The sequence below is a fragment of the Mustelus asterias genome, chromosome 10, assembly GCF_964213995.1.
Source record: "Mustelus asterias chromosome 10, sMusAst1.hap1.1, whole genome shotgun sequence".
Taxonomy (NCBI): domain Eukaryota; kingdom Metazoa; phylum Chordata; class Chondrichthyes; order Carcharhiniformes; family Triakidae; genus Mustelus; species Mustelus asterias.
In genome coordinates, this window is record NC_135810.1 from 52,844,061 (window position 1) to 52,868,976 (window position 24,916).

At 44.7% G+C, this 24,916-nt stretch overlaps 1 protein-coding gene across 1 annotated transcript in view; it reads left to right on the forward strand.

Annotated features, from left to right (window-relative positions):
• Positions 1 to 2,235: 2,235 nt before the first annotated feature.
• Positions 2,236 to 24,916, forward strand: part of LOC144499444 (uncharacterized) — a 34,331-nt gene continuing 11,650 nt past the window's right edge. Inside the window, exons 1-2 of the mRNA XM_078221429.1 lie at positions 2,236 to 2,320; positions 19,343 to 23,973. Of these exons, the coding sequence (XP_078077555.1) occupies positions 19,707 to 23,973 (4,267 nt within the window). The 5' untranslated portion in view covers positions 2,236 to 2,320; positions 19,343 to 19,706. The remainder of the gene's footprint in view (positions 2,321 to 19,342; positions 23,974 to 24,916) is intronic.

Consider the following 24,916-nt stretch of genomic DNA (forward strand, 5'->3'; position numbering starts at 1 on the left):
ACCTTAAATGTGCTATCCATGACTCGGTCTCATAGCTGCGTCATATTAACTTCAGTTGTCTCACAAGCTCTGAAATCCAGAGCTCAAGTTTCTGGTGACACTTCCTTAACTTGTAGGCATGTAGGCCACAGGAAGCAACCACAACTTTCCACATGTTAAATGATGAACATTCCATGTCGCCAAATTATCCTGCCTGCCTTACCGTTACAGATTACCCATTATAAACTTGGAGATTAGAAACCCTAGACTGTACTGTTCCTAATACTACTAATAAAACCTCACAACGACTGCTAAAGTATCCGAGTTTTGAAAGTTGTGAGCAAAATGCTACAACCAGTCTCTTGCCTGTTTTCTCGGAATGTGACTGATCCATCGAGCATGAGATATTTTAAACTGGTCTACCACTCTCCGTGCTTTTTCAAGCTCAGTTAAGGTAGCTACTTGCATAAAAAGCACCTCCTCCCAATTCCCTCATTCACCAAATTCCCAAGTTCTCACCCTGTGACGAGCTGCAATCAGTGATCAGCTGCTGTTTTCATGCTTGCTCACTTAAAACAGTGTAATGATTATAAGTAAAGATGGAGTGGAACACGAAGGTTTGCAGAGTTTAACTGTAATAGTACATCGGGCAGTAAGATCTATGCAGAGAATGGTAGTAAAAAAATTAAAGGCTCTATCTGAATCAGTATGGGTGGAAATTAGGAATAGCAAGGGTGAGTAAATACTGGTGGGAGTGGTTTATAGGCCTCCTAACAATAGTTGCACCACTGGACAGAGGAATAAACAAGAAACCCTTGGGGCTTGTAGTAAAGATGATGGCTGAGATTTTCTGCTCCCTTTTGCATTGGGCAGGTTTGGTGGTGAGAGTTGCGAGAAGTCTTTAGGCGTGATAAATGACATAGATTTAGGGCGCGATTGCCCCTCCTCACATTGGTGGCTGGTCACATTTCCTGTGTTCAACATCGGAATCTCAATGTAATATATTTGCATATCATTATCGGGCCCATAAGTTGGAATCATGCCCCCACGTCAAATTAAACTCAGAATGGTTTCAAGAGACACAAGCAGACAGACCTCCGAGGGCAACTTGGAGTTGAGTGAATTCAAGCTGGCACCTGTGAATCGGCTCTACATCTTCGTTTTGGGGTGGTGGGGGCACAGGCAGCTTTCTTGGCGGCTTTGTGGTGCCGGTGCTTCAATGCAAGCCTGAAGAGAGGGATATGAAGGGAAGCCTGGGGCAAAGGTTTCCAGGGAGGGGATGGAAGGGAAAGCCAGAGAACCGTCCAATTTTTGATCAGTGTAGGGCCCCCTGATCTCGGCACCTGAGATTGCTGGTTCACCTCTCCTTGCATGACATCCTGCCTCTTAACTTTCTTAAAACCCTTAATTTATTGGAAAATACAGTGGGAAGACCTGGCGAGGCAGCTGGTGGGCTATCCTCCGTTTTTCCTGCCTGAGACAACACCTGGAAAAGAAATGGGAAAATTCAGCCCAGGAACAGCATATGGCAGAATGAGAGTTACTCTTCAGTGACCAGAAAGGCTGCACCGAATGATCTTTTGGCAAATGAGCTCTTCAAATTCAGACACACGCACTCAGATCTGATGGGACGCAAGAAGCTAATTTTTTTTTAAAAATCCATGCAAAATTATTTGGTATAATAAATTGCCTTGTTATATCATCAAAGGTTTCAAGATCTTCTTCATATATATGTCATTGTTATGTCATTGGAATAATGCTGATCTGTATCCACGTCGTAACATTGGGTATAGCAACGATAAGTTATTAACCGAGGCAACATATAAGAGCCACATCAGCTAATTCTACATGGCATTTTAACATAACAGCCCTCATGCTCTTCCATGTGTAATCGACAGCTGCAGGTACATTGTGGCATTTTTACAGCAGATGTAAATTGTGTACTTATACTACATCATCATATTTTCATAAATATGTTTTCCAAAATGAAAATTGCACTCTTTGGCAATTAATACTACTGAATTACGAATTTAGTTTACTATTCTGTCCGAATAAAAATGAAATGTTTGTTTATTTTTAGCGTTATTTTCGTAAAATGCGGAAGAGACTAAAGAAGGCTGAAACGTGGAAAAATCCAATTAATGGGAATGTTGGAATTAATGAAAATTTGTAAAGTTTGCAACCAATTTTGGAGATTAAAACATATTAATTGTATAGTTATTGATAATTCTGACATTTCTCTACTCTTTGACTTAGAGTCAACTGAAACAGAGCAAGAGCTGGAAATTGACAAATGCGTGCCCTTACGTAAATATAAACGAGGTTTACATCGCATGAAAAAGTAAGTTTTAAATTTCAAAAGATGTTCCAGAAAAGCATCAACAAGTACATGCCATTTTTCCTATTCATTTGCTAAAATCAGACATCTCAATGAAACTATAGTAGTTATTTTGGTGACTTCAGACAAAGGACAATCACTTTCAGATGTCCATGGAATAATGGTAGCAGAGCAATGATGAATAACTTTCATAGAACACTATGAAGCATATGTAGCTGTCAGGAAAGCAATATGTTGAGCATCAAAAATATATTGTACCTTCCTCAAGGAATAGTGTTGAAAAAATGATTATAAAGTGCACGTTGTGTGTAATGTTTCTGTTGCTGGCAGGAGCCAGGTTTTTGTCCAAACTAGCAATATGTGAACAAGAAAGCAAATTTATCAAACTTTTCTCCCTTTCGATTCCTTACTTCAAGGGAAAATTAATGAGGATTTAGAACGTATTATTAGTTCAGGAATTAGCATGGTTTGTTAAAGGCACATTGCATTGGCAAATTTTACTAGTTTTTTGAAAAACGAAGTGTGTATGGATTTTCAGAGGTATTCAGTCAAGTATCTCAAAAGAAGCTTGTCAGAAAAATATAAGTATGTTATATACAAGAGAAAACAAGTGATTAGTTTCGGGGGTTTTTCAGAGGCTAAGTATTGAGCTTAACTTTAGCTAATACAAAGACTCGCAACACAGTATCCTGGCGAAGGAAGTTTCTTTATTTACCAACGCAAGCTGGGAAAAGAAGGGTTGGGCAGTCCAACTCTTCTCTGAAGTTACATCACAGCGGCAGTACAATTATACAACTTCCAAAAGACATTTTACTCGCCTTCTGGCTCATCATCATTAATACAGATCAGTCATGATTAGTAAATGTCATATACCTTGGCCAATCACAGTTATTCTCTGACAGCATGGAAACAATAGGTTCTAGCGGTTTCTGCCTGACTTTCCCATGGCCACCTTCCTGGATTCTTCTCTGGCTTATTCATTAGCTGTCTGGAATCAGTAGTCTGTCCTTGTTCAATGAATATCTCATTCACTGAGCTGTCTGGTACCCATGCTGATAAGGGCTATGCTTCTATGGGTGTATTGTTATCAGGAATGTGGTTCACTTTACTGGCCTATTTCCCACAATGCCTTCGAACCCAGTGCCTTTAGCCAAGATCCATGCCTGTTCAATAATACTTTCAAAAATACATGTTTGAATTATCTAACTGTGGTTATATGTGTTACTATGCAGACAGTACCTCTGTAACATATATATGAAGCAGTCTGTGATTCTTATCTTAAGTTAATCCACTCTGTTCTAATAGTCTTTATTGGTGTTTTAAATCCCAGAATAATTTGAAGTCCTCCAATAATGAGAAAGTTAGTTCACGGACAAGTAATTTAAGGCAAATGAATATTGCTTTGATGAGAGAACATTTGGAATTGATGTTACAGGGAACAGTGCTGGCTCTACTTGTATTTTTGTTGTAGATAAATGATTTTGATTTGGTCAAAAAGGACATAATTTTGAAATTTGTTGATACAAAAACAAAGGATGTAACAAATCGCAAGAGGAACTATATAGATTTCAGAATGACAGCAATTTAGCTACTTGTTTTCAGCCACTCTGATCTCTGTTAAATAGGAATTGGTGCGATAATGGATGAACCAGACACAAGACAGGATAAAAGCCCTGGGCCGATGGATTCTATCCCCACACATTAAGAGAGGTTGGGGCAGAGTTAAGGAAGAGCTAGCAGAAGCACTATTAAATATCATTAGAAGATGGAATAGTGCCATAAGTTTAACAGTTAACGTGATGCCTAGATTTGAAAACTTGTTTAAGAACAAGTTCAGGGAACAATAGGCCAAATAGGTTAACTTCAGCAGTAAGAAATATAATGGAAACCTTATCAAAGATGGTGATATAGTAGTAATCCGGAGGCCCAGGCTAATGCGCTGGTGACATGGCGACATATCCCTCCAAAGAACAAAGAACAGTACAGCACAGGAAACAGGCCCTTTGGCCCCCAAAGCCTGAGCTGCTCATTGGTCCAACTAGACCAATCGTTTGTATCCCTCCATTCCCAGGCTGCTCATGTGACTATCCAGGTAAGTCTTAAACGATGTTAGCATGTCTGCCTCCACCATCCTACTTGGCAGCGCATTCCAGGCCCCCACCACCCTATGTGTAAAAAACATCCCTCTAATATCGGAGTTATACTTCGCCCCTCTCACCTTGAGCCCGTGACCCCTCGTGATCGTCACTTCTGATCTGGGAAAAAGCTTCCCACCATTCACCCTATCCATCCCCTTCATAATCTTGTACACCTCTATTCGATCTCCCCATATTCTCCATCTTTCCAGGGAGAACAACCCCAGTTTACCCAATCTCTCCTCGTAGCTAAAACCCTCCATACCAGGCAACATCCTGGTAAACCTTCTCTGCACTCTCTCTAACGCCTCCACGTCCTTCTGGTAGTGCGGCGACCAAAACAATGCTGTGGGTCTGGAGTCACCTATAGGCAGCTTTCCTTCCCTAAAGGATGTTAGTGAACCAGATGGATTTCTGTAACAATCAATTATCGTTTCATGGTCACCATTACTTAGACTAGGGGAACGCTCGGGGTCCTGCTCCAGGTGAAAGGCCTGAGCTCCTCTGGAAGGGTGTCCGTCTCCCATGGACCAACCAGGAGTCCGGAGCACTTGGCCCAGTTGATCCTGGCGGAGGATGCGGCGGAGTACACCGCCTGGCATTCTCGCATCCTCCGCAGGTCAGCCGGGTCCGTGAACATGAGGAGCACGTCATTGGCGTAAGCCGACAGGACCACCCCTACGTCCGGGCCGCGCAGAGTCAGACCCGACAACCTCCTCCGCAAGAGGCGCAGGAATGGCTCGGCGCAAATCGAATACAGTTGGCCGGACAAGGGGCAGCCCTGCCGTACTCCTCTCCCAAAGCGAAGGGGCGAGGACTCATCAGGTATTTCTTTCGATACCAACCAAATAAACAAACTCAAACTAACTTAGGGACAAATTAAAAGGGGCAGCTCCCCAAAAAGAAGGGGGAACAGCCCGAACCAAAAACAAAGTCGAAAGGAAACTTAAAACATCAACCCAAAAGGTGATTATCAGGGTCGATAATACACCCCAGCCCCTGCAGTGCCCAGCGGTCGCGGAAGGCGTCAACTGCGCCGGTGGACACCGTATGCTCCCTCTCCAGAGACACCTGGCCGCGAATGAGCCGCGGTAGAGGGGCAGACAGTCAGGATGGACGGGCCCGTTGATCGCTCGCTGCGTGGACCTATTGATGGCGCATCTCGCCAGGCCCAGGAGTAGGTTCACGAGGAGGTCGGCATCCCGATCCGCCCCTCGCTGCACCAGGTGCCCGTAGATCAGGAGCGTGGTACTGAAGTGTAAACAAAACATCAGTAAAAGGTGTTTGAGGAAACCAAAAAGGGTGTGCAGTCTCAAACACAGAACATAGACATGGTCCACGGACTCCACAAGGCCACAAAAAGGGCAGTCTTGGGAGCCCGTGAACCAGAAAAACCTACAGTTGTACAGCACTGCTGCGTGCAGCACCCTCCACCCCAGGTCCCCAAGATAATTGGGGGAGATCCCTCCGTAGAGGGACCTCCACTGGGGACCTCCGCCGCCTGGCGGCAACAAGGCCCGCCAAGATGTATCCGGGCGACAGGCGAGGACGCGGTAATGAAAGGTGTGCAGCAGCAGCCCGTACAGGAAACGCCTCCGCGCGGTGGAAAAGGGCACGGAGGACATTTCCGCGAGGCAGCACATGCAGTGGGGCACCTGACCCGGGGGGGGGGGGAGGTTTAGGCTTTGGACCAATGTGAAATTCCGTCCGAGCAGGGAAACGCTTGGGCAGGATCCCACCGCACGCCTGCGCCGCCTCCAGACCGCGTGCGCACTCAGGGCCGAGCACGACCGTCTTAAGGTCTTGGATGGCTTTGGCCGCGCGCCAGACGGCCACCCCCGCGCGCTCAGCCAGCATGTGGGGGCTCATCCAGCCCGATCCTCCGCCATCCAGCACGTCCCCGATCCTGGTCACCCCGCCGACCGCAGCCCTCCTCTCCGCCAGCCACCTGAAGTTGTAAGGCTGGAGGTGCGAATTCCTGAGCAACGGCTCTCGCACAAGAGCCGCTACTCCTGACGGAGGAGAGCTGCGTCGCGAGGCGACCGCGTTCCAGACCGTAAGGAGGTCCTGGTAAAAGACGGGCAACTCCCGCAAGGAGGTCGGAATACGCCCCAGGTTGATATGCAGGAGCTGCACGTCGTAGTTGAGGCCATGCAACTGGCGGAAAAAATACGTCGCCATCGTGGAGGAGGCTCGACGTAAAGGTATCTCTGCAGGGTCTGGAGGGGGAAGGTCGCTACCTATGTGCGGAGGCACACCAGACCTTGTCCGCCCTCCTCAAGCGGGAGATGCAGAAGCTCGGCAGAGACCCAGTGCAGTCGGTTGTCCCAGAAGAACCGCACGACGGCTTACTGCATTTCGGTGACAAAGCCAGGGGGAGGGGTCAAAGTGACCAGCCAGTGCCACAGCATGGAGGCGACCAGCTGGTTTATGACGAGAACTCGTGCCCTGTAGGACAGCACTCGGAGCAGTCCTGTCCAGCGACCCAGGCGGGCGGAGACTTTGGCCTCCAGCTCCTGCCAGTTCGCCGGCCAGGATTCCTCGGCTGGGCAGAGATGGACCCCCAGGTAGAGGAGGTTGGTCCTGCTCCAGGTGAAAGGCCTGAGCTCCTCCGGAAGGGGGTCCGTCTCCCACGGACCAACCAGGAGTCCGGAGCACTTGGCCCAGTTGATCCTGGCAGAGGACGCGGCGGAGTACACCACCTGGCATTCTCGCATCCTCCGCAGGTCAGCCGGGTCCGTGAACATGAGGAGCACGTCATCGGCGTAGGCCGACAGGACCACCCCTACGTCCGGGCCGCGCAGAGTCAAACCCAACAACCTCCTCCGCAAGAGGCGCAGGAATGGCACCACGCACACAGAATAAAGTTGGTCGGACAGGGGGCAGCCTTGCCGTACTCCTCTCCCAAAGCGAAGGGGCGAGGACTCATCAGGTAGTTCATACTCGAGCAAGCCAACCTCATTACCCTGGCTGAAGTCATCACAGCTACCTCACCCTGGATCCCATGAGGTTTAACCTTATGCAACAACCTACCGTGCGGTACCTTGTCAAAGGCCTTGCTAAAGTTCATGTAGACAACATCAACTGCACTGCCCTCCCCTCATCCACCTTGGTTACCTCTTCAAAAAACTCAATCAAATTTGTGAGACATGATTTTCCACTCACAAAGCCATGCTGACTGTCCCTAATCTCTCAATGCCTATAGATCCTGTCTCTCAGAATACCTTCCAACAACTTACTCACTACAGGTGTGAGGCTCACCAGCCTGTAGTTCCCAGGCATTTCCCTGCAGCGCTTTTTAAACAAAGGCACGACATTTACCACCCTGCAATCTTCAGGCACCTCACCTGTGGCTGTCAATGATTCAAATATCTCTGCTCGGGGACCCGCAATTTCCTCCCGAGCCTCCCACAACGTCCTGTAATACACTTCGTCAGATCCCGGGGATTTATCTACCTTGATGCTCTTTAAGACTTCCAGCGCTTCCTTCTCTTTATATGTACAGTCCTCAAGACATCATTATTTCCCCAAGTTCCCGAGCATCCACGCCTTTCTCAACAGTAAATAATGATGAGAAATATTCATTTCGGATCTCACCCATCTCTTGTAGATCTCTACATAGATGACCTTGTTGATCCTTAAGAGGCCCTACTCTCTCCCTTATTACTCTTTTGCCCTTTATGTATCTGTAAAATCTCTATTTGGATTCTCCTTTGCCTTATCTGCCAAAGCAATCATGTCCCCTTTTTGCCCTCCTGATTTCTTTCTTAACTCTACTTGTACACCTTCTATGCTCTTCAAGTGATCCACTTGATCCCTGGTGTTGTTAAACTTCTTACTGTGTTTACCCCAGTCCAACGCCGGCATCTCCACATCATTATTTCATATTACCAGATCTATATAGCCTGCTGCCTGGTTGGTTCTCAGAAACTCTCTCAAAAAAACCTTCATGGACTCATCTTCTGCTACCTCTGCCCATCTGATGCGCCCAACCTATATGTAGATTAAAATCATCCATGACTATTGCTGCAGCCTTCTTTCAAGCCCCCATTAATTCTCCCTTTCACTTTTAGGGCATAGAGGAGGCCTGTAAACTACTCCCTCAAGCTTCATTTCTGCCTTTTACTATTTCTTATCTGTAGCCAGACTGATTCTCCATCTTTCCCTCTATGACATTGTACTCATGTCATACTTAAGAGCTACTCCTCCACATTTTCTTAACTTGCTGCCCAAAAGAAAGGTCACCCTTGAATATTCAGGTCCCAGCCCTTTCCTCACCTTGCCTTAAACGACTAGTCTATGCAATGAACGTATACTTTCACAGTATTGTTAGGTAGGGCCAAAGTTTTTGATGTAGCAAGAATGAAGGATCGGTAATATAGCTGCAAGTCAGATTGGTGTGTAGTTCAAAGATGGTGGTCCCATGTGCTATTGTTCTTCTGGGAGTTTGAGAGGAGCTGTCGAATAAATTTTGGAAAGTTGTTTAGTGAAGCCTATTCATAGAATAATAAAATCCCTGCAGTGTAGAAAAGCCATTTGGCCCATCAAGTCTGCACTGACTCTGACAGAATATCTTATCAAGGCCCACCCCCCACCCTATCCCTGTAACCCCCACACATTTACCCTGCTAATCCCCCTTACCTACACATCTTGGGACACTAAGGGGCAATTTAGCTCAGCCAATCCTTTTAAGCTGCGCATCTTTGGACTGGCGGTATCAATAGTGGAATGGATATTTAGAGTGATGGATGAGACTATTTGTCACATGGACTACTTTGTCTTGGATGGTATTGAGATTTGAATCTTGTTGTCCCTGCACCCATCCAGGCAAGTCAAATATTTTTCATTACACTTGTGACTTGTGTCTTTTTAGGCTTTGGGGAGTCAGGAAGTCAGTGGTTCACTGCAAAATACTCAGCCTCTGAATTGGTTTAGTAGCCATGGCATTTATATGGCTGACCTAATTAAATTTCTGCTCAGTGTTGATGGTGGGTGGTATAGTTGCAATATCCACATCATTGCCATGTAACTGGGACCAATATAGCACCTATACATCCTACAGCAGATCCTGGTAGTGAGAATAGCACAGGAACAGGAAGGCACCAAGATGAGCCTGGAGCCTGAATTCTTCCACAGCCTTGGTGGGACGAAACCTGGAGTATTATGTATAGCTTTGGTCTCCTTATCAAGGAAGGATATACCTAACATAGAGAGAGTGCAACAAAGGCTGACCAGGCAAATTCCTGAGATGGTGGGATTGTTTTGAGGAAAGATTGAGGAAACTGGGCCTGTACTCTAGAGTTTAGAAGAATGAGAGTTGGAGCCTGATTTTACCATCACATTGCGCCCGTTTCCGGGCGTGAAAACTTGGTAAAGTCGGGCGTGAGGCAGTTAGTACGATCCGTGCCCCGCCTCCCCCTTTACCAAGGCCCAAAAATGGCCGCGATTGGGACCGGGCGCGACGGCCATTTAAATGCGTTTGCATGCATTTCAGTTGACTTAATGGGCTGCATGCCGAACTTTACCAGCATTTCTCCCTTTACCACTACGTTCGTCCATCTGGAATTGGCGTGAAATAGACATGCTCTATGGAAGTCCGATTTGGACGCTCCATCAGTGAGGGTTCGTGAGGAGATAAGTGCCTGGCGTCTAACAGCTCTTTGCTTGAGATTGGTGGGGCGGGGGGATGGTGGGTCCACTGTCACTCTGCTTGAGATCGGTGGTGTTGGGGGGTAGGGGGGTGGTGGTCTGCTGCCACTCTGCCTGAGATCAGTGGCGGGGGGTAAGGAGGGGTCCGCTGTCACTCCGCCCGAGATCGAAGGGGGAGGGTGGATCACTGCCTGAGATTGGTCGGGGGGAAGTGGAGGTTCGCTGCCCTTCTGCTTGAGATCGGTGGTGGGGGGAAAGTGGGTCCGCTGCCACTCTGCTTGAGATCGATGGGGGGGAGAGTGGGAGAGGAGGGGCCCACGATTGGTCTGGGTGGCAGGGGGTTGGGGGATAAGGGGGTCAGTAATGTTGGGGGGGTGTGGGACATTGTCTGTGGGGTGGTGGGGGGGGGCCCTGGAGGGATGTGGCTAAAAGGCTACATTCTGTCAGTAGTTGGAGGCGCCGATCGGAGCTGCAGGGTTGTGGGCGCATTGAGCCCTGCTCACAGGCTTGTGCAGCGTGATTCGGAATCGCTGATATTTTTTCGGGCAGTATGTGTATGGGAGTGCCTGAGAACAGGTCTAAAAGTCAGATCTGAAACACTCCCAGATGGTAAAATAGGGCCCTTGATCTCATGGAAGTGCATGAAATTCTTACAGGGCTTGAAAGGTAGATGCAGGAAGGATATTTTTCCTGGTTGAGGGGATATCTAGTATCTGTATCAGGCGGCACAGTCTCAGAATAAGGGGTAGACCATTTCGGGTTGAAATAAGGAATTACTTCAATCAGAGGATGGTAAACCTTTGGTTCCCTGTACTTCAGAGTGCTGTGGAAGCTCAGTCATTTGAGTATGTTCAAGACTGAGGTTTATAGATTTCTAGATACCAATCACATCAAGGAATATGGGGATAGTGTGGGAAGATGAGATTGAGGTAGACGGTCAGCCATGATGCAGTTAAATGGCAGAGCAGGCTGGAGGGGCCAAATTGCCTGCTCCTGTGTTCTTGGGTTCATTGAACAACCCTTAACCTGACCTATTCCTGATCCCCACTTCCATGCATTCCCATTCCAAAATCACTTCTTAGAATCCTTCCACTTCAATAAAGCTGTGCTAATTAATTAACAATAATATAAATGGTATGTGGCATTGCAGGATCAGCAGCCACTATAAAAATGCTCCATAGACCAGCTAATAATTGGAAATGCTTTCACATTTTAATGGCTTACTATGATGCCAGAACGTAATATTCTCAGCGGTGCGAGTTCATAATATTCCTAAATTTTACTTCTGGCTACGCTATGCTTCTACAAGTTGTATTGCAGTGGTTTTAGCAAGGAAAATGTAAAAATGCTGCTGCTCAGAAGAAGGCTGTAAATATGTTCATGATTTGTAATCTCGAGGAATTGAGAACTCCGAGATCGACTGCAGATTGCAGTGTTTCAGCCCAGATGTTGTGCACATCAATCAGGGGTATTTGAACGATCAAACACGTTGTTTTATTGAGAGAGAGAGCAGCATATGCCAACCACATCTGTGATACTTATACCCCTGTAATAGAGAGAGTCTAAATCAGCATTCTGACTGATGCTGGAAATCTATAACTGAACTTCCGATATAGGAAGTCACCATCAACCAAGTCCAAGGAAAAGGTGATGGTTTCGCCAAAGCCTGATTGACTGACATCTATGTGGATTTGACTATAGATTTGGCTGTCACTCAGCTCGTATTATTCCACTTTAGACTTAAAATCTGGTTTGAAACTCCTGGATGCTGCATTGCATGAGTACATTGACGGAGGTGTCAGATTCAGGATAAGATGTTAAACCAAGGTCCTGTCTGCTCTCAAGTGAAAGTAAAAGATCCCATCACATTATTTTGAATGTAATTTGTTCTGTATTTATCCTCCAATCAAAGTAAATTAGCATAGTGGTAATGTCACAGAATTAGTAATCCAGATACCAGAACAGGAGTCCATTTTCCACCACAACAGCTGGTGAAATTACTAACAAGTTCAGTTAGTAAATCTGGAATAAAAAGATAGTCATGTAATGGTGACCACTTGATTGTTTTAAAGATTTATCCAGTTCCCTAATATCCACTTTAGGGAAGGAAATCTGACATCCATGCATGAAATGGTCTCGCAAGCAACTTAATTACATCATCTTCCACATCATACTTCTTCGGTTGTATCTTCACATGGTGCTGACTCTCATCTCTGTCTTTAGATTTTAGCCCTTCCTGTCCTTCATCATCTAAGAAGCTATCAACTTTCTCCATATCTTCCTCTGGCCAGGGACCCCCTTTGAAGCGCCAGGTTTTGAAGAGCACAGTAGACTATGATTATGTGGGGTACCTTCTACAGGTTCTTGCAGAGCCCCATCCCCACCTGAGCGGTCCAAACATTCAAAGTGATGTTTTTGGATTAAGGTGCTAATGGTCTGCTCGATGATGGATTGTGTCAATCTATGCGCCAGATACACTTCTCCACTGAGGAACTCTGAGGACGACACGTGGGTGTCTAGAGACATCGTTTGATTCGTTACCACTTATCCCCAAGCAGCCAGCCCTGTAATTACTGAGTCCCTTCGATGCAAAGTATCTGGGAGTGACTCAGGATGTATGTGAATCATGGGAACTCCCAGGGTACCTGTTAGAAACATGTTCTATGTCCTTCCGATGATTGCACACCAATGGTCAGTGAGTGAAACCTTTTCCTGTTGATGAACATCAAGAGCTGCTGCCATGGAGCTCTCAAAGCTATATGTGTGCAATCTGCACCTTGAACTCGAGCATATCCTGAGATCGCTGCAAACCCCAGAAATCGAACAGCCTGAATAGCTTCATCACATGTGAATTTCAGTAGAGGGCATATGTCACCTGCTCGATACATTTATGTGCCAAGGACTGAGATGCTGCATAGGTTCCCTCTGGATGCTTGCAATGATCCTCAGACAAAGAAATTGAGTGCACCAGTGATCTTCAGTTTGATTGGCAGGAGATGTCCTCCCAGATCATGGGGTGTTAGATCCTCCCACACTATGTGGCAATTCTGATCCACTACATACCTTGACAGATGCAGATATATGTGACATTGTCTTTGCTCATCTCCAGAAAGGAGAGACTTTTCGACATACCCTTGGTTGTGCAGGTGGCCTCCATTAGATGGGTCTAAACTCCTCATCCTCTGGGTGGCACTGGGGCTCCCCTGAACCATGGACCTCAGGCGAGGCCTCCTCTGGAAGATGGGCTAGACGGTGCGGGGCCCTTCTCCCCTCAATTGAATCACTGCCATCAAGAAGGCAGCAATGAGCACCAGGTTCCATTATTCAATACTCCTCCACCCTGGGACTGTTAGATGTGAATGAACAAAGTATACTTTCAAGTCAGGATGTGGAGGTAGTTTGAGATAAACATTAGTGTTCTTATGTATCTGCTGCCCTTTTTTTTTATTGATGATAGTGGTTGTGGGTTAGGTAGGTGCTGTCAATGGAGCCTTGGTGAGTTCCAGCAATGCACCTTTCATATGGTATGTCCTGTTGCCGTTGTGCCTCACTGATGAAGGGAATTAATGTTTGTGGAAGAAGTGTCAATGAAGAGGGCTGTTTTGCCCTGGATGGTGTTGAGCTTCTTGAAGAAGGTATGGGCAGTCCAAATAAGGGGAGAATATTCTATAACGCTCCTGACTTATGCCTTGTAGATTGTGGACAGGCCTTGGGGAAGGAAGTCAAAAGGTGAATTGCCACAGTATTCCTAGCTCCTGACCTGTTGTTATAGTCATTATGTTTATATGGCTAATCCAGTTCAGGCTTTGATCATTGTTAAATCCCTGGATGTCGATGGTGGGGGATTCAGCGATGGTAGTGCCATTGAATGTCATGGGGAGATGGTTATTGGCATGAATGTTACTTGCCACTTGTCGGCCCAAGCCTGGATATTGTCCATTGTCTTGCTGCATATGTAAGAAGTTTAACAACAGCAGGTTAAAGTCCAACAGTTTTATTTGGAAGCAAAAGCCACACAAGCTTTCGGAGCCTTAAGCCCCTTCTTCAGGTGAGTGGGAATTCTGTTCACAAACAGGGCATATAAAGACACAAACTCAATTTACATGAATAATGGTTGGAATGCAAATACTTACAGCTAATCAAGTCTTTGAGATACAAACAATGTGAGTGGAGAGAGCATCAAGAGAGGCTAAAGAGATGTGTATTGCCTCCAGACAGGACAGCCAGTGAGACTTTGTAGGTCCAGGCAAGCTGTGGGGGTTACAAATAGTGTGACATGAACCCAATATCCCGGTTGAGGCCGTCCTCATGTGTGTGGAACTTGGCTATCAGTTTCTGTTCAGCGACTCGGCGCCATCGTGTGTCGTGAAGGCCGCCTTAGAGAACGCTTACCTGAATATCAGAGGCCGAATGCCCATGACCGCTGAAGTGCTCCCCAACAGGAAGAGAACAGTCTTGCCTGGTGATTGTCGAGCGGTGTTCATTCATCCGTTGTCGCAGCGTCTGCATGGTTTCACCAATGTACCATGCCTCGGGACATCCTTTCCTGCTGTGTATCAGGTAGACAACGTTGGCCGAGTTGCAAGACTATGTACCGTGTACCTGGTGGATGGTGTTCTCACGTGAGATGATGGCACCTGTGTCGATGATCCGGCACGTCTTGCAGAGGTTGCTGTGGCAGGGTTGTGTGGTGTCGTGGTCACTGTTCTCCTGAAGGCTGGGTAGTTTGCTGCGGACAATGGTCTGTTTGAGGTTGTGCAGTTGTTTGAAGGCAAGAAGTGGGGGTGTGGGGATGGCCTTGGCGAGATATTCGTCTTCATCAATGACATGTTGAAGGCTCCGGAGGAGATGCCGTAGCTTCTCTGCTCCGGGGAAGTACTGGAAGGCGAAGGGTACTCTGTCCACCGTGTCCCGTGTTTGTTTTCTGAGGAGGTCAGTGCGGTTTTTCGCTGTGGCGCGTCGGAACTGTCGAATGATGAGTCGAGCTCCATATCCTGTTCTTATGAGGGCATCTTTCAGCGTCTGGAGGTGTCTGTTGCGATCCTCCTCATCCGAGCAGATCCTGTGTATACGGATGGCTTCTTTAACGTGTTTAGGGTGGAAGTTGGAGAAGTGGAGCATCGTGAGGTTATCCGTGGGCTTGCGGTATAGTGAGGTGCTGAGGTGACCGTCCTTAATGGAGATGCGTGTGTCCAAGAATGCAACCGATTCCGGAGAGTAGTCCATGGTGAGTCTGATGGTGGGATGGAATTTCATTATATCGTTGTTTCGGTGATTGTTCACCACGAGTCCCAAGGAAGAAAATGTCATCGATGTATCTAGTGTATGGCATCGGTTGAAGGTCCTGTGCGGTGAAGAAGTCTTGTTTGAACCTGTGCATGAAGATGTTGGCATATTGAGGTGCGAATTTGGTCCCCATGGCTGTTCCGTGTGTCTGGATGACGAACTGGTTGTTGAAGGTGAAGATATTGTGGTCCAGGATGAAGCGGATGAGTTGTAAAATTGCATCTGGAAACTGGCAGTTGTCGGCGCTGAGCACTGAGGCCGTTGCAGCAATGCCATCGTCGTGGGGGATGCTGTTGTAGAGTGCCGAGACATCCATTGTGACGAGGAGCGCTCCTGGTTCAACTGCTCCATGTGTGCCAAGTTTCTGTAGGAAGTCCGTAGTGTCGCGACAAAAGCTGGGGGTTCTTTGTACAATGGGTTTCGGGATGCCCTCGACATAGCGGGAGAGGTTCTCGCACAGGATCCCATTGCCCGATACGATGGGACGGCCGGGTGTGTTTGCCTTGTGTATGTTCGGGAGGCAGTAGAGATCTCCAATGCAGGGAGTACGTGGGATGAGAGCACGGAGGGTGCTCTGAAGGTCCGGATCAAAGGTCTTGATCAGAGTGTTGAGTTGACGGGTGTGTTCTTTGGTCGGATCGGCGGGTAACTGTCTGTCGTGTTCCTCGTTGTTTCGTTGTCGGTACACTTCTTTGCAGTCATCCGTTCTGTTCAGTATGATGATGGCCCCTCCTTTGCTGGTTTGATAATGTTGCGGTTGGTCTTGAGAGCGTGGATGGCGTTGCGTTGTACTTGGGTGATGTTCGGGGCTGTCTTGTGAGTGCGGCTGATGAATTTGGTGTTGCCGCACCTCCTGATGGCTTGGGCATACATGTCAAGTCGAGGGCAGCGGCCTTCCGGAGGAGTCCAATTCGACTCTTTCCTCTTCGGATGCACTGCGGATCTCTCTGTCGGCTGTTCCGGTTCATTGTCTGTCTCATTGTGTTTGCTGTTGTCCTCTTGGGGTTTGTGGAAGAACTCCCGCAGCCTCATTCGCCTGATGAATTCCTGTGTCTGCTGCGAGACTGATGTGGTCCATTTTGGTGGTGGGGCAAAAATTAAGCCTTCGGCTGAGAACTTCGATTTCATCTGGTTGAAGTGTGTAGTCAGACAAGTTGACAATGGACTTCCCTGCAGTGGTACTGTTTTCTACTGTGGTACCGGGGAGGCTTGGTTGCTGCTGGTGGTGATGCCGAGTTTCTCAAGTTTCCTGTTCTTGGTGTGCATGTAGATGGTGTAGTTCCTTTGTCTCGCCTGCTTGGCAGAGTTTCGCAGCTGGGCTGCATCCTGAGCGCAAGTTGAGAATGTGGACTCTATCTTGGTTTCCAGGCTGCGGCGTTTACTGTTGAGCTGGTGTACGAGGTGTTTGAGGAGTGTTTGAGAGAGGTGCGACGGCAAAGTCTCTCAGCGTAGTCTGTTATAGTTTGACCTGAGTGGGTTCGTGATCTGTAGTCCTTTCGGTATCTTGTCTGATTTCTTGCATCTTTGTAGAAACTTGATGTCTGTGTCGATATGCGCGATCTTCTTGGAGATCCTCTCCACTTGGAGGTGGCAGTTTGCGGTGTCGATGGTAGTCATGATGTGGAGATGCCGGCGTTGGACTGGGGTAAACACAGTAAGAAGTTTAACAACATCAGGTTAAAGTCCGACAGGTTTATTTGGTAGCAAAAGAAACACAAGCTTTCGGAGCCTTAAGCCCCTTCTTCAGGTGAGTGGGAATTCTGTTCACAAACAGGGCATATAAAGACACAAACTCAATTTACATGAATAATGGTTGGAATGCAAATACTTACAGCTAATCAAGTCTTTGCGATACAAACAATGTGAGTGGAGAGAGCATCAAGAGAGGCTAAAGAGATGTGTATTGCCTCCAGACAGGACAGCCAGTGAGACTCTGTAGGTCCAGGCAAGCTGTGGGGGTTACACATAGTGTGACATGAACCCAATATCCCGGTTGAGGCCGTCCTCATGTGTGTGGAACTTGGCTATCAGTTTCTGTTCAGCGACTCGGCGCCATCGTGTGTCGTGAAGGCCGCCTTAGAGAACGCTTACCTGAATATCAGAGGCCGAATGCCCATGACCGCTGAAGTGCTCCCCAACAGGAAGAGAACAGTCTTGCCTGGTGATTGTCGAGCGGTGTTCATATGGACATGGATTGCTTTCTCATCTGAGGAATCATGAATGGTGCTGAACATTGTGTAAACGTCACCAGACCTCTCCAGTTCAGAATTTATGATGAAGGAAGGTCATTAATGAAGCAGTTGTTAATAGTTGGGTCTTGGACATTACCCTGAAGAACTCGATGACTCCTGCAGTCTCTTTCTGACACACATCAAAAGGGGACGGCTCCAATTGCAGGTTCTCAAGGAAATCTTTCTCCCAGCTCGAGCATCATTTCAATGTTGAGTACCAATGCAGTTCGAGGGTGCCCCTTGAAAGCAACTCAGTCCTGGGCTCCTCCCACACTTCTCAGACCCATGCTGTGCAGGCTTTGATTTCAAACTGTAAAAACTTCAGGCTATGGTGCAGCAACCTTTTTGTTTAAAGACGAGCTGCAAACCTCTCCTTGTCACTTTTCGGGTTCCTCCAAATTTCCTGCAACTCCACAATTGTAGGAAAATGTCCTTCTTGTTATTCTTGTAAGGAAAGGTTCAGTAGAGATGTGCGGGGGAAATGTTTTACACAGAGTGGTGGGGGTCTGGAATGCACTGCCAAGTGAGATGGTTGAGGCAGACATGTTAGCGACATTTAAGACTTATCTGGATAAACATATGAACAGCTGGGGAATAGAGGGATACAGACGGTTGGTCAAGATAGAACAATGTGATCAGCCCAGGCTTCGAGAGCCAAAGGGCCTGTTCCTGTGCTGTACTGTTCTTTATTCTCCAGCTTCCGAGTAACCCGAGATCCCATTGTAATTGTAATGAACATTTCAGCCACCTGAACTCATCAATACCATATGTCCCATGTAGACCTCACCCCTCCCAATCTTGAGGATCTGTACACTATCATATCCCGAGGACAACGCGCCACACACACACACACAAAGTTTGACTACTCCTCTATCATGTTTTCCTGATTTACAAGCTCCCCTAACCGTACCATCTGCAACTCAGTACTGAGCCAGACAAGCCTATGGCCACTGATGGTAAGACCATGTTCATGCCCTGCATACTAAGCCGTACCTTATCCAAATTGAGCACTTCAACTTTGTCCCTCCCTGGGATAGTACAGTAATGTACATGTCTTGCATAGTGCTGTAGCCTGGTCCTGGAAGCCTCAAGACTGTCTTTAACATCTCACCGAATGTGAGGTCGACTCAGCCCAACAACTGTTTTTCATTTCTCACCTTGATCCCCTCGCCCTGACTGGTGATTATGACTTTCTTTAAAGGAGCTCTCCACTTCCTCTTTATACTCTCCCAGCCCCCACCTCCATTTGTCACTGTGCGATCTATCTCACCAGCCGCAGCAAACCTTGTATCGACCAATCTAATTTCTCACTAAGGTGATGCAAGATTAGAAGGTGGAACCAGCAAATAGACTTATATTGAGTATTCATGACATGGTAATGTACCCAAATGGCATTCCTGTCATGGATCAGTGGGAAACCCAACTCGCCATTTGTCTACCATGAATGTGGTGAGGGGAAAATTCCAAATTAATTTCCTGCCAGAAATCTGATTTTCGGCTTCTCTCTGTATTTTCTGCTCCTGCCCACCATGAAACCCGCCACAGGCAGGACCAGAAAATTCAGCCCTATGAAACAGAGTGACAATCTACTAAATCTTGTACTTGTTCTTTAAAATGTACATTTGTGAGAAGTTGCCTGTATAACATTGTTCTGTTAATATATATTGATGAGATAATTTGAATTATTTTTAATGTGTTGACTTGTATGTATTGCAACTAAACAGAAAACAACGTAATGCAAGAGAAGAATTTGACAAGTAAAAGTTTGAAGAAGGTGAAGGAGCACTAAATGAAAAAGCATTACATCAAAGCTCCAATGAGATACCTTTACGTGATCATCATCGCCATTGCGGCAAGGATACATCCCTTCATTCATTTGGCTCAGTTACATCTGAAAAATTAAATTACAAAAAGTCCAGCTCAGTTTCTGATACCTCTTCTCTTAACAGTGCTTTAAACGGTGGTGGAAAGAGCTGTATCGCCTCATCAGACTTGAAACAAAAATGCCCAGAACAGAATTTGTTCGAAAACTACACCTCGATTGGAACAAACACATCTGACCAGTTCTCTTCTGAAGAAATATGGAGGATGACTCTGAGCATTACATGGCGAAGTACTGATAAGCAGTGCACAGTTACTAGTAATACTGTGTATGAAACCTTGAGTGAAATAGAAACATCAGGATGCATGCCATCCTCCTGTCTAACATCCCCACCAGGCCAGACCTTGCTTGCCTCCACAGCAATAATTGACAAAATAAAAAGCGTGCCAGTACAGAATGATTTTATAAACAATAATTACACTAATGGTCTTCATGTAACAGTCTTCCCAGACTCAGAGACAAAACAGATGGAATCATTAGAAGTTTCTAACTTAAAGAACCAGCTACCTTTGCCTGAAATTTACCATTTGGGAGAACATGAAAAATATGCATTGGCAAGCAATACTAATTTTCATGTTTATCCACGCATTCAGAAAGTTGCTTTGCTGACCAAAGAAAATGTTGAAAAATTTGAGTTACTTCAGCTCAGAAGAAAACTTCATTCTGTTTCAACACCAGTTACTGAAGAGTTGGAAATTGACAAAAAAATTCAGGGAGTGAATGGAGAAGTTCAGCAAATGGAAAATGCGAATGATCAACCAATACCTTCAGTTCCTCCAAGCTTACCTAATAACCGGGTTGGTACTCTTGAGCTGAATGTTGCTCAGATGGCATTAGAAGGTCAGTGGGGATTGCCATTTATGCATAAGAAGTCACTTTCACTGATACTGCTTCCACTGTTATCCTTACCTAAGAAATCATGCATTGAACTCATCGGAAAGGATTTGAAAATGCCAGCCCTTCTGGAACCTGACATTTATGACTTGGAATTTAATTTGCAAAGGAGGATTGGAATTCATCAGTGGAGACCAATATTAATCAAGGGGGTTAACCTCATAGATTCTGTTAATGTGAACATAATGAAGTCACTTTCAGAAACATTCAATGAAAGCCATGTATTGATTATTCCACCAGTCTCCATTTTTAGCACTAAGACATTGGTTAATTTAAAACCTCAATCTCTTGATAAGAAACAGGCTCCACCATCTGTGACCCAAGCAATGGATTCTAAACAAATTAATTGTTTTGATGAGATCAAAACAGACAGAGCTGAATTTAGAACACAACAAAAAGCAAGTAACAGCCATTCATCAATTCAGGTTAGTAAATCTTGCAGCACTGACATAGCCATGCCGATAGAGAAGGTTCAGAACATTACAAATGAATCTGAAATGTACGTTGCTGAGGAACAGTTTGAAATTCCATCTGATATTCAAGAATCAGTCAGCAGTGTTCACCCAAATGAAATACCTTTAATTAACTTTACTCCTCTTGATAGAAGAAGTCAGAGGCCAAGGCCGCGATGTGTATCATTTATTGAGCAAGATGCTGTTGATTGCTTGGAGATGAAATTAAAGCAAAGACTTATTTCCCATCTCTGGCAATATCCAATTTCCTTTGAAAATTCAGTGAGAAAGGTGACTCCTAAAGAAACATTCACAACCAAGGCAAATGATGCCCAAATAAAGCCAGTTCGTGTGGAATCAGTTTTCATTGATGACAAAACAAGGGACAGTCTTGAATGGCATGTTACACAGGGACAGCTCAAACACAACTGGGATTTATCCACAGATTTCCAGAAGCCAGCAGAAGCATCCCTTTCTTCAGTTAATTTGATTTCTTCACCGCTAAGTCTAATTGATACGGTTACTACCACCGAATTACCATTCGTAACTCCAGAACATAAAAAAATTGAAAGAAATGTGAATAGAAGAATTACAAGTAATAGGTGGAGTTCCTCCAGGTTTGTCCAGCAAACCTTAAATGGTTATAACGTTCCTGCACCGCTACAATCAAAAAGCACTGATAGAAATAATTCAGTGTTCAATAACACTGATATATCATATTCTTCTAAAATCATTCCCTATCAGGAAAACATGCTTCAGAATGAAAGCAAAAGCATGCTTCTGTCACTTGAACGTAATCGTAGGAATGGAGAAACAAAAAAATTAAAAGAGGGATTTGCTGTTACCAGCTTCAGGCCAGAATATGAAAATAAATTAATTATGTGCTTAACAAAACAAAAGGTTGAAATGAAGCTAAATTGTTTACCAAATCCGGTATTGGAATCGCATAATGATTCCTATTTTCTAACGTCAAAGAAACGTTTACCAGTATTGATTAGAGTTGGAAAAGGATATAAAAAGTCAAGGCCATTGTATATATCTTTTATGGAACATGATGCCGTTGCTCGATTGGAGGTAAACTTAAGCCAAAAGCTTATTTCAAGTTTGTTGGGATTCCCAACTTCATATGAAAAGTCCTTGGAAATAATGATCCCTAAAGCACCACCATTACCTCCACAACTTAAGACACGTGCAACTAAAATAGAACCCACCAGTACAGAAACTACTTTCCTTGAAGATAAGGTCAGAAACTATCTGGAAAGGCACGTTATACAGATAAAACTTCAGTTTAATTGGGGTCTACCAACAGAAATTCAGAGATCAAGAGATGCACTCATTCCACCTGCACCAAAATTGATTTCTTCCCAGCTAAATCCACTGCCTTGTTCACAGTTAGCTGTTGTCCTAACTGAACTGACAGTTATAAGTGATAATCATAAGAAAATGTTGGACTCCAATATGAAGAAAAAGATTATTAATAATAGACGGGGTCTCCTTCCCAATGTTGTGCAGAGATCGTCAATTAATTTCATGGATTTTAGTTTAATAAAAGATCTCATTGCCCATTCAGACATTATAAAAAGAAAAGCAATGTCTGTCAGCAGTGAACATCGTAAGGAGATACTGCAATACACCCCAAAATTGCCATTTCTAAAGAATAAAAGTAGGAGGAAAAACATAGATCTCAAGAAGATAGAACTTAAAGAAGTGTTCATGTGCATAGCAAAACAATGTTTAGCCATTAAAATGGATTATCTTCCTAATATAGTAAAAGAGATGTACAAAGTCACATATCCTTTCGAATCAAGAAAAGATTTACCAAAATTAATTACATTTGGCAAAGGTAATAAGAAACTACGGCCATGTTATATACCTTTTTTTGAGCAGGAGGCAGTCGATCGCTTGGAGCTGAACCTAAAGCACAAACGGATTTGCCATCTCTGGGGGCTTGAGACATTACATGCAAAGTCATTACGGATGATGATTTCTAAGGTACTACCTGTTCCTCCAGTAATCAAGGCAACTGACGCTACAATACTACCTACGGCTGTAAAGACTTCTTTTATTACTAATAAAGCCAGGTTGATTTTAGAGTGGCACGTTACACAAAAAAGACTTGGAAGTAACGGGAGTTTTCCGTTACATATTCAAAGATCACAAGAAGCATTCATTCCACCTGCTCCAAAACTAATTAATTCACAGATCAACCCATGTCCTAATTTTGATGTGAATGTTGTTACAATTGATCCTGCATTTCTCGACGTTGGAAATAAGAAACGAATGGAACTGAATGTAAAAAAACGGATCATAAATCATTGGGGTCTCCCGAAGCTTGTTCATTTGTCTTTAGAGAGTTTTATGTCTCATGCACCATCAGTAAAGGGTATCAAGTCACAGTCAGAAATATCAGAAGAAAGTGAGGTTTTGTTAAAGAGTAAGTTTAAAACAAGTTGTTTGCAAAGCAAGTTGATACAACTCAAGAGAGAAAAAACGTCTGCACCATTCTGTGACCAAGCTATCAAATTAATGAAAGTGAAGAGAAAACCAATGTTATCTGTGATTGCTACCCTGGAATCGCAGCATAAAGATCAGTTAGATATGTGTTTAATAAAACAATGTCTCGAAATAAAACTGGACAATTTACCAGCAATTGTACAAGAATGCTACAAAAATACATACCCCCCAACACCAAAAAAAACTTTAACAAAATCTTTTCCACCTGGTGAAGGTTGTAAGAAAACAAGGCCGTGGTATATACCATTTTTTGAACAGAATGCTGTTGATCACTTGGAAATGAATTTGAAGATGAAACACATTTCCTACCTATGGGGATTTCAAACTCCACATGAAGAGTCAATAGAAATGATGATTCCCGAAGCTCCATCTGCACTTCCAGCACTCAAAGCAAATCGAAGCCAAGTACTGCCTGTGTCCATGGGAACCACTTTTATTAGCAAAGAAGTCAGAGATAAATTTGAATGGCATGTTACTCGAAAGAAACTTCAACACAATTGGGGCAAGCCATCATATTATCAGAAGTCAGTAGAAGCATTCATTCCAGTTGCTCCAAAGTTGGTTCCATCTCGGCTGAGCCCAAAAGCTGATTCTGTTTTGGTCATTACTCTATGTGAGTTGCCATTTGTAGATGTTGAAATTAATAAAATGTTGGAGCTGAACACCAGAAAAAAAACCATCAATCAAAGGCGGGGTCTCCCTAATTTTTTTCAGTCATCTTTAAGAAAATTTGTTGCTTCTGCACCATCAATGAATGATATTATGGAGTCAAAAAACATGGCAAGAAAGAAACCAAAAGCCAATAACACTGAAATAGAGAATAATGAAATGAGCTTTCAACAGAAAATGTTTGTACAACCACAAAGAGAAAAGACGTTCTCAGTACAATACAGAACAGGTAAAAGGAATTCAAAAACAGCTAAATTAGGTGAGCAGTTTGTCTTTGCTCATCTGAAACAAAAAGTTAAAAATAAACTGGATGTATGCTTGATGAAGCAATGTCTAGAAATGCGCATGGACTGCTTGCCAGAAAGAGTGAAGCAGTTTTATAAAGTCACCTATTATCCGACCTCAAAGGCATCATTACCACAGCTAATTGTACCCAGAAATGGATTCAAAAAGCCAAGAGCAATGTATATATCTTTTATGGAACAGGATGTTATCGATCGCTTAGAACTTAATTTAAAACACAAACAGATGACCAATTCTTTGGGACTTGCAACTCTGTATGAGGAATCAGTGGAAATGATGATTCCTAAAGCACCACCTATGCCACCACCTTTCAAGATGAATGGAGCTCAAATAGAGCCTGTGGGCGTGGAAATTAATTTCTCCAATGATAAAGTTCGAAAAGACCTTGAAAGGCATATTACACAGAAAAAGCTTCAGCAAAAGTGGGGTTTACCACTACATATTCAGAGATCACAAGAAGCTTTAATTCCACCTGCTCCAAAACTAATATTATCTGAGTTAAATCCCCAGCCTAATTTTGTGACTGTCTTTGCCCCGCCTGAGCCAACATTCCTTCACAATGAACATAAAAAAAGACTGGAGTT